General features: G+C 37.3%; 1 protein-coding gene across 3 annotated transcripts in view; it reads right to left on the reverse strand.

Moving 5' to 3' along the window:
• Window positions 1–4,194: 4,194 nt before the first annotated feature.
• JAK2 (Janus kinase 2) overlaps window positions 4,195–19,205 on the reverse strand; it is a 99,981-nt gene continuing 84,970 nt past the window's right edge. For all 3 annotated transcript variants that reach the window (XM_049895144.1, XM_049895146.1, XM_049895147.1), the window contains 12 exons: window positions 18,056–18,143; window positions 17,190–17,317; window positions 16,274–16,412; window positions 14,469–14,620; window positions 14,164–14,314; window positions 13,286–13,422; window positions 10,156–10,345; window positions 8,764–8,888; window positions 8,217–8,389; window positions 6,703–6,820; window positions 5,076–5,189; window positions 4,195–4,834 (listed from right to left, as the gene is read on the reverse strand). In XM_049895144.1, coding sequence (XP_049751101.1) covers window positions 4,727–4,834; window positions 5,076–5,189; window positions 6,703–6,820; window positions 8,217–8,389; window positions 8,764–8,888; window positions 10,156–10,345; window positions 13,286–13,422; window positions 14,164–14,314; window positions 14,469–14,620; window positions 16,274–16,412; window positions 17,190–17,317; window positions 18,056–18,143 — 1,623 coding nt within the window. In that variant the 3' untranslated portion in view covers window positions 4,195–4,726. The remainder of the gene's footprint in view (window positions 4,835–5,075; window positions 5,190–6,702; window positions 6,821–8,216; window positions 8,390–8,763; window positions 8,889–10,155; window positions 10,346–13,285; window positions 13,423–14,163; window positions 14,315–14,468; window positions 14,621–16,273; window positions 16,413–17,189; window positions 17,318–18,055; window positions 18,144–19,205) is intronic.

A 19,205-nucleotide genomic window follows, 5' to 3' on the forward strand; every position in this document is an offset into this window, starting at 1 on the left:
GTTATGCAGATGACACGACCTTGCTTTTTGAAAGTGAAGAGGGCTTTAAGTATTTACTGATGAAGATCAAAGACCACAGCCTTCAGTATGGATTACACCTCAACATAAAGAAACAATTCTCACAACTGGACCAATAAGCAACATCATGATAAACGGAGAAAAGATTGAAGTTGTCCAGGATTCCATTTTACTTGGATCCACAATCAACACCCATGGAAGCAGCAGTCAAGAAATCAAACAACACATTGCATCGGGCAAATCTGCTGCAAAAGACTGCTTTGACGTGTTAAAAAGCAAAGATGTCACCTTGAAGACTAAGGTGCACATGACCAAGCCACAGTATTTTCAATCGTCTCACAGGCATGTGAAAACTGGATAATAAGGAAGACCAAAGGACTGATGCCTTTGAACTGTGGTGTTGGTGAGGAATATACTATGGACTGCCAGAAGAATGAACAATCTGTCTTGGAAGAAGTACAGCAAAAATGCTCCTTAGAAGCAAGGATAAAAAAAAAAAAAGGATAGTGAGGCTTTAAGTCACACACTTTGGACAAGTTATCAAGAAGGACCAGTCCCTGAAGCGGACTATCATGCTTAGTAAAGTGAAGGTCAGCAAAAAAGACCCTCAACAAAATAGATCGACACATGGCTGCAACCGTGGGCTCAAAAATAGCCATGATTGTGAAGATGGTGCAGGACCAGGTAGTGTTTTGTTCTGTTGTAATAGGATCACTGTGTGTCGGAACCGACTCGATGCACATAACAACAGTAGAGTTTGAATACCAGAACCCAGAGATAAGCTGAAGGTGCTGAGTGATTGCTGAGGACATCTCTTGCAGAGATGAGTGATTTAGACTGGAAATGAGCAGCTCCCAATCCACTTGTAGTAAAGGGATGTCTGGCTCTGAAAGTTCTCAAGTTCAGACCAATTATTTTTAAAAACTTCTCAGTAGCTGGTACAGTGAAGCACTTCATATTTCAGTAAGCATCAGCTTTCTAGGATAGTGACTTGCATTGCGTCCCACATTTCCCTGACGACAGCCCTCTCCTGCTGTGTTAACGTTACTTGTTCAACTGTACCCATTAATAGATTTTGAACTCTCTGGAGCACAAGGACTGTATCTGTTTTGTTCAGGCTTGATCATGGTTTTCTCATTGATTTGTTAGTAAGAAATACAATAAGCCTTATATATAACTCACATAATGACTATTGTGGTTAGAAATAACAACTGAAAATAGCTAAAACTGCACATCATAAATCAAATTTTTCTGATAAAATTTTATTTTGCTAGCTACGACACTTTTGAAATTTTGTATCTCTGAAGAAGGGTGTGTGTGTGTGTGTGTGTGTGGATGTTGGGCAGCAAAGAAACTAAGATTCTATAAGTAAATGTTTTAATATTTGAGTATATTATGTGCATTTTGCTAAGAACTTGATTTACGTGAAAAGTCAAAGACTAATGTGCATATTATATGAATTTGATTAATGTAAAATTTAGTTTTTAAATTCTCTTCACTGCCATTTTGAAACCTCTTTAAGGTCACTGTCAGCATCATCAAACACGTAGCAGCTAGTTACTTTGAAATTAAGTCCACCCGACCCACATCTGGGAAAAAACACAAGGTAGTTTCTGATAGTCATACTTGGATTTTTTTCTTATATACAATCAAATTTATATAACCTAATCTTTTGTTTGGATATTGCTGCTGACTTATACTTACAGTTATTATTTATTCTAATATAGCAAACTAAAAGAACTTTAGTAAGTTATACTGAAAAGTTAGAAAAACTTTCATTATAAATAATGTAAATATGAGAACTAGAGTCAATACAGCAACATTCAAAATAGGGCACAACAGCTGATAGTGACCTTACCAAGCAGTTCTTTCAAATGAGAAGATGGGTCCGCTATAATAAAGGGTTTTATGTGCACATCTCTAAATCAGCACATGTGTCCCCACTTCCTTGGTTAGGTGACAACGCAAAGGAAACAAACTTCTGAATATTAATTACACCGATATCCTGGTTTTGTGGGACGATGCTAAAGGTGCCATGAAGAAATCAACACAGTCTCAATAAACTGGGCATATGGGTCCACCCTATGGAGAACAACTCCTCTGGTATAGATTTAGAGTTATTTTCTAATGTTTACTGCATAATAAAATTTAAATATCTGAAGTTATAGTTGTGATTAAAACATTTACTTTAAAGCAGAAGTCTTGGATTATTATAAGAAAGCATTCTCCCACTGCAATTTATAGCATAGATAAATAATGTGAAAAAGTGACTACTTCACGAAGCACGTCTCCACAGAAGCTGGAATTTGTTTATATAAAGATTGTGTAACATAATATACTGGAATATTTACAGAATTACAAAATTCTAAGAAAACATTTACCCTCAATTCTGAAGAATATTAACTTGAGGAGACATATGGGCATTACCCACTGCCTGGTACAATAATACTTCTCTTGGGCAGAGCCAATTAATCAGCTGCAAGGCTAATTTCTTTCCACGCACGGTTAGAATAAAAAATTAAAACATCACAAACCCTCAAAAAAAAAAAAGGAATTCTTCTCTCGCAAACTTGGACTTTACATGAGGTAGTCATTCTACTCCAAGCAAATGAAGACTGTTTATGTGGAATTCTTGATCTAAAACTAAAAAAAAAATGAAACATTAAAAAAACTTAAGAAATCTAACATCCTCATTTTTAAAAACAAATATTATAGGCCTTTAAGGATCTACTTTTAAATATTTAAATTTTAGTACAAAAAATCTGAAGTCAAGCATACTATATGCTACTTTTCACTTGAGTAAACACAAGCAGCAGAAACGGAAAAGTAGCAACTTGAAAAACAGCGAAACAGAAGATGTCTTAATTGCACTACATATACACATCCTTGAGAAACCTTTACAAATTAAATAAGAATTATATTAAACTTTCATCAAGCTATCCTTTAGACAGATGGACACAGGGAACCCGGGGTGCAAAGGGGGAGTGTGCTGTCACATTGTGGGGATTGCGACCAATGTCACAAAACAACACGTGTATACATTTTTGAATGAGAAATTAACTTGAGCTGTAAGCTTTTGCCTAAAGCACACACACACACACACAAACACACACAAATCTACTGGAGGTTTTTTAAAAATCTAATATGCTATTATTTTGGATGATTTCTGTATTCAATAGCTACCAAAATACTTTCAAGATAATGAATTTCAAAGCATTTCTTCTCTTTTCCTCCCATCAACCAAAAATCTCAAACATTTTGAGCAAGGCATTTTTTCTTATATAACATGCATTTTAAAACAAACTCCAAAAAATAGTCAGCAAAATAATTAGAAATCTTAAGTACAAACTTAAAAAAAAGGCATATACTACCAAAAATAATGTATGAAACGATTTTCTTTTTAACCAAAGCAAGTATTTTAAACTTCGTATAAATAACACAAAATATTTTAGGTATGGTGTCTAAAATGGAATAGCACTAAAACACACAACAAAAAACAACAATCCCTTATACTTAATTGAAAATCAATGTTGTCCTTTTCCTTAAAGGTATACATTATGGATTTTTTACTGGCACTCTTGTAAAGGAATAAAATTAGCAACTATACTTTTCACCAATTTACTCTCTAAAAGAACCTCTCAGAAAAAGAAATCTCTTCCAAGGCTGCAACAGAGATTTTTGAAACCCCTCAAATATACAGTCTTTAGAAAAAATGCTGAATAAGAACTGAAATTCCTCTTCAACTATGCATCTTCATAAGATTATACACTTAAAAAAGCAATCTATTTTATGACTTATGCTTAAATCGAACGAATGACAGTAAGTCCCAGGAATTGAAGAATCTTATTGGTGGCCAAGGGATCAAAGGATGGCAATGCTCTTAGCATTCTTAATCTGAAACTTTTTAAAGAAAATTTCATGTAGTCTCAGAAAAACTAGGAGACAGTTCTATTTAAAAAACACACTCACCACAAACAAATACAATGGAAACAAATAAGAAAATAGATTGTACTATATCTTTGTAAGCTTGTTCCATTTCAAAATGTATTCTTTAGGATCAAGGAAATTTCCTATACAAATAAAACTAGACATTTGTTCCTGCTGCTTTGAGAAATATTTACAGTACATGGAACAGCAAGCTGAAAGCATATACCTGCTTATACTGCTGGCCAGCAATGCAGATACAGAAGGACACAAAAGTGCTTATTTAATTATCTGAGCATCTTAATTTGTTTGTACAGTGAAGCTGTTGTAGATGAACTATAAAAAATTAGAAAATATTATTAATGAACACCAGCCCTTGTGTATAACACTACACAAGATGCCAAGGTATGATACATTCACCGTGAGGAAGGCTGTCCGTTCTTATCCTATGCCTCTCTAACATGGCAAAGTTGGCATTACAATCTTTTCATCTCTCAAAAATCTGAGTTGGAAAGTATCTTTCCTTTTGCCAAAGAAAGGTGATGTTAATGGACTTATTAGGTTCACAAAACACTTCCCAAAATTCCCTGGTAAGGTCTTTTCATCAGTGTCTTTTACTGGTGTCCTCATGGAGAAAACGCATTAAACTCTGAAAGCTTTGATGAGATAGTTTCACACTTTGCTGACTAGCATTATGACCTATGTAGTAATAGTCCGCAGCAAGGTGAAACACGAAACTTTCTTCCGTGGGTCTACTTTGGTCTCAGAGTAAAGTTCATTTCTTTCATCCAGCCATGTTGTCCCTTATTCGATCCACTCGAAGAGCTAGGTCCCTGAAGGAAGGGCGCTGGTTTACATGATTGTTCCAGCATTCTGTCATGATCACATAAATCTGCAAAGGAGAAAAGAAGCCAAAATCACCGTGAACACAAAGTGCCATCTTCTAACTGGCGGGAGACCGTCACTCGGGACTCCCACTTAATTTTCCTGCATAGGGCATGTGCCTGGCTATGCTTGATCTGATTATGGTATTTATCTAAAAGCAAATTAAATTTTATAAAGTGACCTGGAATTCTTGGGTAAAAAGAAAAATGAAATGCATGGTTACTGTGTATAAAAATAGTTTTTGTTACCTCATCTGGGCATCCCTCTGGTCTTGGTAATCTTCCATTATTCTTCAAGAGTTCTATCAAATGGAACACAATCATCTGTCCTTGCTTGTCATTGCCAATCATACGCATAAATTCCTGAAACACAAACCCACTTTCAGTGAGATTTTTTTTTTTTACACATTTAACTTGAAGCGTAATTTTTCCCCAACTTCTCCCAGGAACTGAGAAATATTCTGCGTATGTATGTTTTCTCCTATGTTTGAAAACATTTCCAGAATGGACTATTTTAAGAATCAAAAACTTCCATTTCAGTCATATTTCAGAAAAGACTATTAAATGTACAATCTGTATAATGCCATTTCCATAGCTAAAACACTACCAATTCCCTGAGAAGAGCCCAAAACAAATTAACTAAAAGCATATTTACTTTGGTGTCTCAACCCATCATATTACATTTCAATTCAAATAAAAAGTTGAATGCAAAAGAACATAAAAAGAAAAATATGCAGAATGAATAAGTATAAGTGCAATGGAAAGAAAAACTTTAATATGTCACAAGAACTAAAATCATAAACATAAAAGTTAGGGCAATATTTACAACAAACTTATCACTTACATATTTTAAGTCTAATCCACCCATCCCAGTGCGTACAGACCTCTTATAAATGCGTAAGAAAAATTGCCAGTATAAAAATTCAGAGACAATACACACACACACACACACACACCCAACATCCAATAAACACTTCTTTACACTAATAAGATCAAATGAGATACCACTTCTATCCGTTTGATAAAAGTAAATAAAACACAATGGCCAGTCCTGGTAAACGACGAAATGCACACCCCTACGCGTTAACACTGAGACTGTAATCTGGTCCAGCTTTTCTGGAAAGTATTTGAAATAACCAAGAACCTTTAAACAAGTTCATAACCTTTCACCTATAATTACACCTTTATACCAAGGTGATAAGCAAAGATAAACATAAATATTTAATCACAAAGATGCTCACTACGTTCACTAAACGATTATTTAAAAGAGTGAAAAATAGAAAACGATTGTCCAGAAACATATATCCCTGTGAAGGAACAACACTCAGCAGTTAGAAATCACATTGGCAGTAAACATTTACTAATACAGAAAAACAGCTCTGCTCTAATACTTAGGGAAAAGACAGTAAACTGTACAGTATGACCTTAAATTTTAGAGAATATATATATGTATAAATACATATATATTTATAAAATTTCACTTTTACATAAAATAAAGTCTGGAAGAAAACATGTCACAATACTAAGGTAGTTGTCTCTGAATTAAAGATGATTTTTATTTCTTTCTTCATACTTTCTACAATAAGAAAAAATTACTATAAAAAATTTTCCTTGTTCAACAGCTCCTAGAATGAACAAGCTCACTGATTTTACTAAAAATGATATTAAGAGACTACACTAAATAACGTTCCAGCCCCTCTTCAAAAAGTCAAGTCAATTTAATGATACAAGTCGAGGGGTTATTCTGGATGCTGCCCTTGCATATGCTCCATCAGAGGCTCTAAAACGGGCCCTGGGCTTATTGTTCTCCTTTGATTAAAAAGCCTCCCAAGCATTAAAAAAAAAAACCCGAAAAGTAAGTAAACAGCACACTGACCGCCGGTGGACTTTTACTCTTCTCAATGTATGTGAAAAGCTCATAGAGAACCACTCCAAAGCTCCAAACATCCGAGGCCACAGAAAACTTGCTCTCTGTCAGTGATTCTGGGGCATACCTGTAACATATGCCGGGCATTTAAAAGACAGTTGCTTGATGTACCAACTCCTGATTTTACCTGCAACTCACTGGATAAAGAAGACAAGGCTGCAGAAAGAGTTAACATGGCAAGCCTGAGGCTCCTAACCTTAGGAAGGCCTGCTTGCAATGCTGACCCGCGGCTGGTGTCTGGAACCTTAGATTTCAGGAGGGTTTCCTGAATTAGAGAATGAGAGGGCAACGAACAACCGTGCACCCATCACCCAGCTAAACACATTGCTCCTCTTGTTTCATATATTATTTCCCACCCCCTAGCTCACTGGATTTATTCCAGGTGAATCCCAGACACGGTAATACTTCAGCCGTAATTATTTCAGTATGCATGTCTGAAAGATGAGGACTCCTCTTTAAAATACATTCACCATTTCATTATAATTCATTCTTCTGTGCAGATAACTCATTTGTTCTAAATCACTGGTGCTTTCTTACCTGATTTCTTCCCAGACTAACAATTTGCAATAGCTGAGATTAGCTGTAAAATTTACGAGTATAATCTAACTCAAAGAAAACTATGATCCATAAGCTTGACAGCAGCAAATTAGGTGATTTATATATTTCTAATATAGAGATACCAGAAACATTTTTATAAAGTTGTTTTTTTATATTAATAATGCTAATTTTCAAGTCAGATACCCAGAATGTAATTAAAACATACTTAAATAAAAACCATTCCTTAACACTAACATCTGAGTCAAACGACATAATCTTAAGAGTACTACTTCAGTAGATTAATACACCAGAATTAAAGTCTATTTGGAATGTATTCGAGATAAAAACATTTAAATTTCACCAAATCATCCCTGGAAAGTCAAATGTACCACAAATGAAGTCAAGAACAAAAAAGGAAACCTTGCCTCAAAGCACAGATCAACAGAAACAAAAACGTACACCACATAAAAAACCAGGGTTGTGTGCTCCTCACGATTAATTCAAAGTTTTAACTGAAGACCAAAACTCACTTTAGCTTCAAAGTGCTGTACCATGGGAAATACTCTGTTTACGACAGACTAAAGCACCATCATGGTTAAGAAAGCTTAAGCACAGAAACTCCGAGATCAGGCTCTGGGCTTGAATTCCGTGCTATCATTTACTGGTCACGTGCCCCTGGGCAGGCTATTTAACCTCTGTCTGCCTCAGCCCCCTCGTATTTAAAACGGAGATAACAGCACACATTCTCCGGGGGTCGTTGTGAGAATTTACTGGGACAATCCATGAAATGTACTCAGCACAATGTAAGCATGTGATAAGTGCTAGCTACCATAACTATATATGAGATAAGCTATTAAATAGTAATAGTAAAAATAAAGCTTGAAGCGCTCTAAAATTTCACTTTATTGAACTAAAACAATACTCACCAGAATATGGGACTTTCACCCGGTTCTTTCACTTTGTAGTATTCTTTGTCTTGTGGCAAAACTTTAGTCAATCCAAAATCCCCAATTTTAACTCTGTTCTCATTCTCCACCAATATATTTCTTGTTGCCAGATCCCTGTGAATGTACCTTTTTGTACCAAGATATTCCATACCCTATGGATAAAATAACATTTTTCTTTCAGCTAGTTTTATAAACATAAACAATAAAAGGGATCTTACCCCTATAAAACCAAAAACCTAGCCCATTGCCATCAAGTCAATTCCAATGCATAGTGACCCTACAGGGCAGAGTAGAACTGCCCCCCAAGGTTTCCAAGGCTGTAATCTGTCTGGAAGCAGACTGCCACATGTTTCTCCCGAGGAGCAGCTGGTGGGCTCAATCCACTGACCTTCTGGTTAGCAGCTGAGTGCTTAATCACCAGGGCTCCTTCTTACCCCCTTTGTTATCTAAGAAAAACTGGAGAGGATTTCTTAATTACTTCAACATGCTTACTTCATCTACAACAAACAGCCAAAATATCAGGTACCTTGCATATCTGAGATGTGTACTGCAGAAGTTTTTTATGATCTATCCGTTCTTTATGTTTTTGGAGATAGTCTCGTAAACTTCCATATGGTAAATACTCCATAATTAATCTCAGATTACGCCGGCCTTTTAACATACAAATGGGAACATAATGTTTTACTTTGCCATGTTTTACTGATGCAATGTTAGAAGACAACCATATATAAATAATTTAAAGATATGTAAAATTTGAGTCTCAGATGACAAAACTTTATTCTAAATTAAAGGTGAGGCAGTAGTTAAGAACTCAGGCTTCTATTTTGGTAAGTAGTACCTGGGGTCTTAAAAGCTTCTGAGTGGCCATCTAAGATACTCCACTCGTCTCGCCCCGTCGGGAGCAAGGGAGAATGAAGAAAAGACAAAGACATAGAGAAAGATTAGTCCAAAGGACTAATGGACCACAACTACCACAGCCTCCACCAGGCTGTGTCTAGTACAACTAGATGGTGCCCGGGTACCACCACTGACTGCTCTGACAGGGATCACAACAGAAGGTACTGGACAGAGCTGGAGAAACATGTAGAACAAAATTCTAACTCACAAAAAAGAAAAAAAAGACCAGACTTCCTGGTCTGACAGAGATTGGAGAAACCCTGAGAGTATGGCCCCCAGACACCCGTCTAGCTCAGTATGAAGTGACTCCTGAGCTTTACCCTTCAGCTAAAGTTTAGACAGGCCCATAAAACAAAACAAAACCAAAGAGGCACACCAGCCCTGGGGCAAGGACTAGAAGACAGGAGGGCACAGCAAAGCTGGTAACGGGGAACCCAAGATTGAGAAGGGGAGACTTGACGTGCTGTGGGGTTGGTAACCAATGTCACAAAACAATGTGTGTATTACTTTTTTAATGAGAAGCTAGTTAGTTCTATAAACCTTCATCTACAGTACAATAATAAAACAAAAAAAATAGGCTTTTTGAAACAAAGTTTTGAAATTAAGGTTTGAAAATAGTTACATTTAGTCTTCTGTAGACTCTTCAGACAGCCCAAATAAGCTAAAGAGAATACATCCTTTCTCCTCATTTACAGTGCACAAAAAGTGTCTAATTTAAAATATTTTTATAGAAAATGTGAGGAAAAACAACTTGTTTCTTTAAAAAATGATATTCTCTTGGCAAGTTTACACAAGTGGTACACAAACACCATTCTCAGTGCAGACAGTGACTAGCCAGTCAGCAAACACTTTCCTATATTTACAGCCCATTGTCACCCAGCACAAGCTCCATTCATATGGGATGCTTCGCTCTCTGGGCACTGAGTACTATTAGCGCAGACCATTAGGCGCTTTGTTTCTATCTCCCAGGATACCAAAGACGTATCCTGAGTTCAGACTTAGGTTTCCACAGACAACATACCAGCACTGTAGCACACTCCCTTGTACTTCACGATGTTGTCATGCTGCAGGGATTTAAGGATCTCAATTTCCCTTTCAAAGTCCCGGAGGTGCTCCTCAGTACTGTGCTGGAGCTTCTTCACGGCCACCACCTCCCCAGTGTTGTCCTGCAGAGGGTCATACCGGCACATCTCCACACTCCCAAAATTACCCTAGCCAATAGTTTAAAACAAGGTCACTCTTTAAAGAAACATATTCTTTTTACTTAAAACTTATTAGTTACACAGGATTATGTTTAAAATAAAGCATAAGTTTTTTAATCAAATTAGCGCATTTTGAATATTACTGCATTCTTAAAGAAAAACAATGTCGTTCTTGAGCTCTAAGTGACTAAATTTTCAGTTATACACTTGAAGTCAGTTAACAACCTCAAAAACCGGACCATCCGTGGGCTTAAAGTTAAACCTCTATTGCCCCGTTTGGGAGGCTACATAGCACCGTCGGTTAGATCTGGAGCTCTGGACTCAGACAGGTTGGAGTTGGAATCTTGGCCCATTGTTTACCCTCTTTGTTACCTTGGGCGAGTCGCTTCCCTCTCTGAACCTCAATTTTCTCTTCCTTAAAGTGAGGGAAAATAAATTATCTATCTTATATTGCTGCTGTGAGAAATTATTCCAAAACATATTTTAAAACACAAAAGCAGGAAATTAAGAGTTTTATATTCTTTTCAACTACTTAATAATGGAAAAATAAAAATTTATTTTCCAGTGCCATTAAATGCTCCGGAAACCCTGGTGGCGTAGTGGTTAAGTGCTACAGCTGCTAACCAAAGGGTCTGCAGTTCGAATCTGCCAGGCGCTCCTTGGAAACTCTATGGGGCAGTTCTACTCTGTCTTATAGGGTTGCTGTGAGTCGGAATTGACTCGACTCACTGGGTTTGTTTTGTTTGTTAAATGATCTGAAAACATGATTTTTAATTGTTATATATTAAATTTTCACAGGAATATACCGATCTTTTTAACTGGAAATATAAATGTTCAATGATAAGAAAAAGTTTTAAAAATTAATACATTCATGTCATTGCAATAACATTCTTACTCATAAATATCTGTGTATATCTCTATTAAGGATACTTTCTTACAAGTGGAATTAGCTGTATGAACATTTCAAGAGCCCTTGATACATGCTACATCAGAAACTCTCTAGAAGAGGTTGCCAATTTACATTCTATTGTACAGTGGAAGGAAGCCTTGGTGGAGTAGTGGTTAAGAGCTACCGCTGCTAACCAAAAGGTTGGCAGTTCAAATTCACCAGGCGCTCTTTGGAAACTGTACGGGGGCAGTTCTACTCTGTACTATAGGGTCGCTTTGAGTCAGAATTGACTCCACGGCAATGGATTTGGTTTTGGTTTGGTACAGTGGAAACATGTCCTTTTATCATATCCCCACCAACACGGCCATTTATCATTCTTCTAAATCTTTGTCAATTTGATGGGCAAAAATCAATCTCACTGTCTTCATTTGGAACGCTTCTATTTTCCTTTGGAAGAAGAAGGTGAAGGAAAATGCTGAGATTGAAGGGATAGATTTAGGATATGAAGCCAGAGGGATAGTAAATGTGTGGAATGGGTATCAGAGAAGGAATCAAACAAGAGAGAGTAAAAGAACTAGCAATAACAGAGTCCTAAGTGCCTAGCCAATGTTGGAAATTCATTTGCGTTGGAGAAAATAAACATATTTATAAGAGTATTTCTCTTACAGTGCTTGAGAGATGAAAGCAGAGATAGAAAAACTGCAGAACTGCATTGTTTTGTACTGGGATATGACAGGGAAAGTGGAGCAGGTGATCAATGGCAGGGTGATGTAACAATGGATATCGGTGAAAGCGGAGTTTAAGTGGTCTACCAGGAAATCTACCCACTCCAGGAAAGAAGATAGCTGAATCTAGAAGTCAGCTAACAGGCTTTTGGAAAAAGAAAGGGGTCAGAGGCACTGGCTCAACAAAGGTACCAAAAAGAAGGAGTGAGACGTCAGGAAGAGCTGAAAGACACAAAGGTATTATAGTCAGAGAGGAGACTTCAGGTTCTGAAATTTGTAAGTACACTTGATAGAGGGAATTACAGAGTTCAAAGTAAAATCATTTAACGCGGACATAGATTTGGGGTAGAGAATCAAGGAACTTAGAGCGTACTGGAAAGGTACCCAAATAACGGCAGGAGGTGAAGTGATGAAGAAAACAATGAGTACCAAAAGTACTCAAGGAATGTGAAGTACTGACCAGGATGTTTTTTTTAGGCGCTAAATTTTGAGGTAATTTGTTGCACACTATTTTTTTTTTTTTTTTTTTAATAGATAGCTAATACACCCAAATGTCTGGACCTTTTTCATGTCATTGATATAGCCCTTGAAAGTTTCCTGAGAATATTTCACAAACAAGGAACAATAGCAAAGTATTAATATAGCTAGGCAATGCTTAACATAACCTCGGTGTTCAGGTCTGGTAAAGCTAGATTGGAAGATTCAGCCTTCCTCTTGCATCCTGGCCCAAATCCAATCTATGAGGCCCCATGGTGTAGAGTTTACACTGGTAAGCTTAAGAGAAGAGAGAGCGAGGAGAGAGCTTACCGCTACGGTTGAGCCTGCTGAGCAATGGGCCCTGCAGGTCTTGCTTACAATACACAGGCTATGCATGACTGTGTGACCTAACACATAGAGGCTGTGTCTGCTAATGGACATGGCCCAGTCCACGTCCTGGATCTGAACAATCAGGCTAGTTCTCCCTGAGGTGACTCAGGAAGCAGGTGGGCAGAAAGGCGGGGAGAAAGGCTTACATGCGTCTTTGTTTCATACATGAAAGCTCCCTCTACCAAGAATGAGTCCCATGGTCAAATCAGTTAGGGAAATACCATCTAATTATCCTCTGGGAGATGTTCAGTCCACACTGCATGTCAAAGGCTCTGAGACATTCTTTGGTAAAGAAAGGTGTTTGTTTAACTCAACATTTCTCCAACATCTGACCACTAAACCTTTTTCCTATGAACAGCCCTTAAAATTTTCTGGAACGTAAACTTTAGAGAATCTCTAAAGGCTTTTTTTTTCCTTAAGAAAATGGTCTATGATTATACTCTATTTAAAAAACTTTGGTCATCTTACCTTGCCAAGTTGTTGTAAGAATTTCAAGTGTCTTTCTTCAAACTGTGTAGGGTCCCTGTCTTCAAAAGCACCAGAAAATCCTAGGGCACCTATCCTCATATTTGGTAACATGTCACTTTCTGTCAATAGTTCATAATCTAGAGAAATAAATATTTATTTTCAGATACATCCTTTGGGTTAAATATGCATTCAAGTTGACAAAAAAAAAATCAGTTTGAGCTGAAAATATTAAATAATACAAGGGAAATTCAAAAATAGCTTAGATTACATTAATGGTTATATTAATATTAATTATGTTAATGGTAATAGCCTTTAATTATTCTCATAACCTGACAGGTTTTCAAGAAATATTTTTGCAAAGGATAAATGATTATTTTCTAAAATAGGTGGTTTCAAAATCCATAAAATAAGGCTATATTCTGACTTTTGTGGTAAGAATGGTGAGTAGTATCAGTATGGGCTAAATATATGTATATTTAGCTCAATACTCTAAAGAGGGAGAAGACAAAAATAAATCTACCTCATGTTTAGAAAATCAATCACATATAAAATATATAGGAACTAATGAAAGAAAACAGAAAGAATTGCTTCTTTTAGTCAATTAAGTCGATTAAGCCAAATAAATCTCTATAGTATACAACTCATTAACTGGCAAACTAAAATTAGGTTTCTGAAGGAGAAAGGCCTTTTTTAAAAACAGAAGAGACTTGAATATACAATAGATATGGAATGTCATGCACACCAGAAATTAAGAGGATCTGAAAGACACCAAAGAACTTCTTTGGAGAGATTAGAAAATCAGTAGTGAAGATTGATTAAATAAGACAAAGACAGGAAGATAGCTGGAGAGTCGGTAAGACTGCTCTATCAATACACACCTGGAGTAAACAAGCTGTTAAGATCTCGTATGATGGCTCTGAAAGAAGGCCTAAAATCCGGTCCGTAATCCATACAATTGTTTATAAGATTTGCTAACTCTGTCCACTTTGGTGCAGGAAGCTGGTGCCTGTCTTCATAAAACTGTAGTTTCTACGATAAAGAGCCATACGTTGAGAATGAGCTGTAGTAAGGCCATGCTCACCTTCCTTTTAATGTTAGATTTGCTAAAAAATTACATCACGTGAAAAACTTCTGAAGGCTCACTGACAGAGTAATTCCAAGCTTACAGGCTAAAGAGACTTACCCTTTGGGAATCTAGAGCACTGAGAGGCTTGTCTCCTCCACTGCAGATTTCCCACAGAGTAGTCCCAAAACTCCATTTATCTGTTGCCAAGCTTAGGTTTTTAGGATTTTCAATACATTCTGGGGGTGCCCATGGTATTCTCTCCTGGAGAACTTTTAAATGACAGGAACAGTATTAGTTAAAAGGGCCCTATTCATAAACCATTCCTCCACATGCAAATAATTTTCAAAATCATTTCAATAATCAGGGTTTTTTCTTTGTTTGCTGTGTGTGCTTAAGGCCTGGAAGGGATCTGTGAGTTCACCTAATTCAATCCCTTAGCTTTAACAGAGATGACATGGAGACCTACAAAGCCTGAGTCATTTGGCCAAAGTTATACAACTGATTAGTAGCATGGCTAGATTTAAAATCCTGTATGATGAAATCCTGGATCCACTCAACTTTTTTCCATTAAACCACAATGTCTCAACTGGCATCCCACTCTCTCCACCCCTTCCCACTAGTTCTGCGTTCAAAAAAACATTTTCTATAAAATGTGTCCTAAAATGGCCTCTCGGTATTTTTTTCTTCTCCCATTTCTTCACAATGTGTAAGCAATAGATAATGTTACATCACTCAGTGCTGCCCTTAATGACTCTGTGGCAGCGGCAATCCTGACTTGCGCATAAAAAGATAAGGACTAACAGGCATTCATCATTACGGCCGAGGGATGGCTACATTACACTAAGATATTCTGGGTACAAAACTGACATTGGTGGGTTCTGCTCAGATCACAGAATTCCCCAAGTAAACACTGCATCTGTGTTCTCTGACTCCAGCAGAAAGATGGTTTTCAAGTAGGTAGGGAGCGACAGAACACAACTGTCTGGTATCCTGGCAGAAATAAGTAAATATGAATGAGGAACAGCCTATTCCGTCTCTTGGTACATTTTGGCAAAGCAACATGAACGTTTTTGTGGTATAATGAAATCAGGAGAGCACGGAGCACACTGGTTCCCTTCTCCTTCACCAGACAAACACATATTCTCAGTCTTCACCTCCTATTCCAAAGGGTAAAATTTCCCAGATCCAAGGTCCTATAGGATTTTCTGCCTCTTTCTACTGCCCTATTCGCTGCCAGACAAGCCATCAAGTACCACTGTCTCAAACAGTCAAGTACCTACTCAAATAGGGCGCTATGCATCAAATGCATAAAAGCTGACCAATTTAAGTACTATATTTAGAACATTCAATTAGATAAATTAACTAAAATAATGAAATACAATTACAGTATTATTTGGACCAAAAAAATCCCATTCAATTATTTGACTGAAATTTTTACTTTTAACTAACTGTGTTAAATAGATTAACAAGCACAAGAGAAAACTACAAAGTAGTTCTAAAATATTAGGATTAGCTCAGTATTTAAACTAGATAAGATTCCAAACTAGTTAACATGTCTTCTTAAGTTTTTATTTAGTGATGGTATGAAATGAAAATGTAGAAAATGTACTTCTGGCTCAAAGAATGGTATTAGGAAATTTCACATTTTAAAAAAGAGAAAATCCTAGCTGCAATACATAATTAGAGATTAAATCTACTAAAAAATATCATCTCACATATTATAGTGACATGTTTACAAGAGAGAAGAAATGGACAGAGACTAACATGTAATTACTACTTAATTTAGATTGCTAAAAATGATAGCTATATTCTTTATTAATCAAGAATATATCAATAAAATAGAGAAAGATTAACAACGTGCTTTTTAAGCTACCCCCCGGATAAAGTTCCATAAAGGTAAAAGCGATCCCTAGAGAACTTACTGTCTTTTGGCAAAACCGTAATACTAATGCCAGGGTCACTGAGTTTGATGAAAGGCGGATTCCCTGTCTTCCTGTCTTCTTCTCTGATGAGCAGGATATTTTTGGCACACACGTTCCCATGAATAAGGGCTTTTTCTTCCTATTAAAGTTAAATGCACACACACACACACATATCAATTCACAAATATTTGAGCACATAATCTGTCCAAATCCCCAAAATGGATTTAAGGAAGAAAATAGGTAAGATAACAAAACAAACGTTAATTTGGAGGCGTGTTTTGAGGAAACAAGTTTTATGGCAGCACTGGCACTTCCTGTTTTACATTTTTAAAAACACAACAGCCTACAGCCATGACGAAATGTAAATTAAAACTACCCACTGCCACTTCCCTTAGGTTTATGTGGTTTGCATCTCTAGATGATAGCCAACATTAAGAAATACTCTCTCTGTCCTGCAACAGGGTATCAGTGCTGTACCCTCCGCTGGTCACTGTCTGGCCCCCCGGCTGCTGGCCCTCTGGTGTTCGGCTCCCAGAAAGTACTACTTTCCCACGCTCACAGTCTCCTATTGCCTACAGAAACTGTAACAAGCAGGGCTTCTCTGCTATCCTTAGTCAGCACAACATGCTTCTGTATGATTTTTGGTTAAATTCTCTAAACCCAAGTGACAAACTACAGACCGCCCATCAGCAGTCCTGAGAGACTGACAGGATAAACTACTTCATAAACAAAGTGATTTTACATAAACACAGAAGCATATGTCTAAAATTATCACAAAAATAACAACAGAGTTATTTTAAATGACTCGGAATTCGTTTACAGACTTATCATTTGTTCCCAGGCTAAGATAATTTCTACACTGCTTCAGAAGATAACACAATCAGTTTTGATTTAAAAAAAAAAAAAAACTACTTACGAGAAAATGCATGGCCCATGCCAACTGTTTAGCCACTTCAAGTTTCCATAATATATTTATAGAATTTTTATTCTTTTTCAGATATGTATCTAGAGATCCAAATTTTACAAACTCTTGAACCAGGATATCTGCATTAAAATGTAAGTCATAACAATAAGGCTAAAATATACATACAATAAAATATATACAATTTTAACTTTTATAAATATATTTATGGTTACAGGTGAGTATTATAGGTAATAGGCAATAAAACTCAGCAAAATTCACTAATTTAAAGAAAACTTAATGGTTATACACTACTGTATTTTTGGTTTTCAGTTTATTCACAACAGTAAGAGGTAGGAGCCTAAGCAACATATACAAATATACATCAATATAAAAGAAATAATGTTCTGCTGCTTCCGCTCATCTCTGTGTGTCCGTCCTGAATTACAGCTGCTGTTTTGAAGTGAATGACATCTCCTCCCATTTCCTCACCACACGACTGTTCTGACACTGAAACCTTCCTCCAGTCCTTCTTCCACACGTAAAGATTGACAGCGACGTCCCTTCTGTTACAGGCGTAAATGAGGACTGGGGCTCTAGCTCCCTTCATCCTTTCAATTTATGCTACACAAAAAGCAAAAAAGCATGTTTTGCTTTTTAACCACCTTCTGCATTTTAACTTCATATATTGCTTTCCTTTTTTACAAGATCTAACTGAACCATTCCACAATGTTTTAGTTCCAACAACACTGAACTCCGGGCACACTGTGGTTTGCACTGACATCCACCTATGATCCTGAGATAGACCCTTCTATACGAACAATAATGGATACTCTGAGAGAGACAGAAAGCAGCATAAGGAAGCCAGTGGTCTGACTTACTCTCCTCTCCACAGACACATACTCCATAGTTTAAAACCAGGTGCTTGTGAGAAAGCTGGCTCATCATGCTTGCCGCTTCAAAGAAAGACTAAGAAAAACACAGAAAGTACAAAATCATGATTGTTGAACGGTTGCCTGTTAGTAGCCACAGTGTAGAGTGATACTCCCGCTCTAAGAGAAACGCACTACTCAACAGGGCTACAGAGCATGCTCTGGTTCCTTTCTAGGGCCTTGCAGCTGCCATCATCCCTGGTGTCATGGTGCATTGGGAGGAAGGCCCTAAGTAAACCTAGAAGAGGGAGAGAACACTCGAGGGAGCAGTAGTGGTACGGGTTCCATGAGCGATGCAAGTCAAACAGGCTTAAATAAACCCACAGCACTCAGAACAGAGAGCAGAGGTACGGCTAGAAGTGAGCACCAGAGATGGTGACACGGGGCTGAAGTCCATGGGTGGGAGCTCCAAACGCTCCTTCCTAAAGAATTAAGGATGGTCTCTGTGCAGATAAAATATCACGACACCCACCAGAATTCTGGGACGGCATTAATGTCACTCTAACTCAACTAACCCCGGTGAGAACTACTAGGTACAGTTGTTCAGAGCGTCGTGACCACCAACACTGTGGGTCAGAACAACGCTTGGGCTTGTATGGTTCACATTATCTACTACCACCCTTTAAGGCGTTCTCAGGATCATGAGCATTTTTCACGGCATGTTCAGTGATGTGTCGCGATGCTTGGGGTTCCGGAGCTGACAGCCGGGTTTCTGCCTTGGTAGCATCTCTCATGATGGCCAGAGGCACCCTATTTTGCCTGGGGTGTTCCTTAGTACAGCACCTTTCCAACTTATGTTTTAGAAGTGGATGACACTGTGGAAATATCTCTGTGGAGCTCATAAAGCTCTGGGAAATCAGGTTTGAAAACCATCGCCTTGGCACAGGAGGAGATGTAATAAACATTATACTAAAAGTAATTGGTTTTGAAATAAACACTATTACTAAAAAATTCTATGGTTTTCTATGGACCTAATGGAGTGCATCCTCAGAAAGGTCCTTGATACATATACAGTTAATTCTTATTATTTGTGGTAGTTACATTCTATGAAGTTGATGTAAACACTGAATTAACAAATATTAAACCATCGCTCCTAAGG

This window comes from Elephas maximus, chromosome 9 (assembly GCF_024166365.1).
Source record: "Elephas maximus indicus isolate mEleMax1 chromosome 9, mEleMax1 primary haplotype, whole genome shotgun sequence".
Classification (NCBI taxonomy): domain Eukaryota; kingdom Metazoa; phylum Chordata; class Mammalia; order Proboscidea; family Elephantidae; genus Elephas; species Elephas maximus.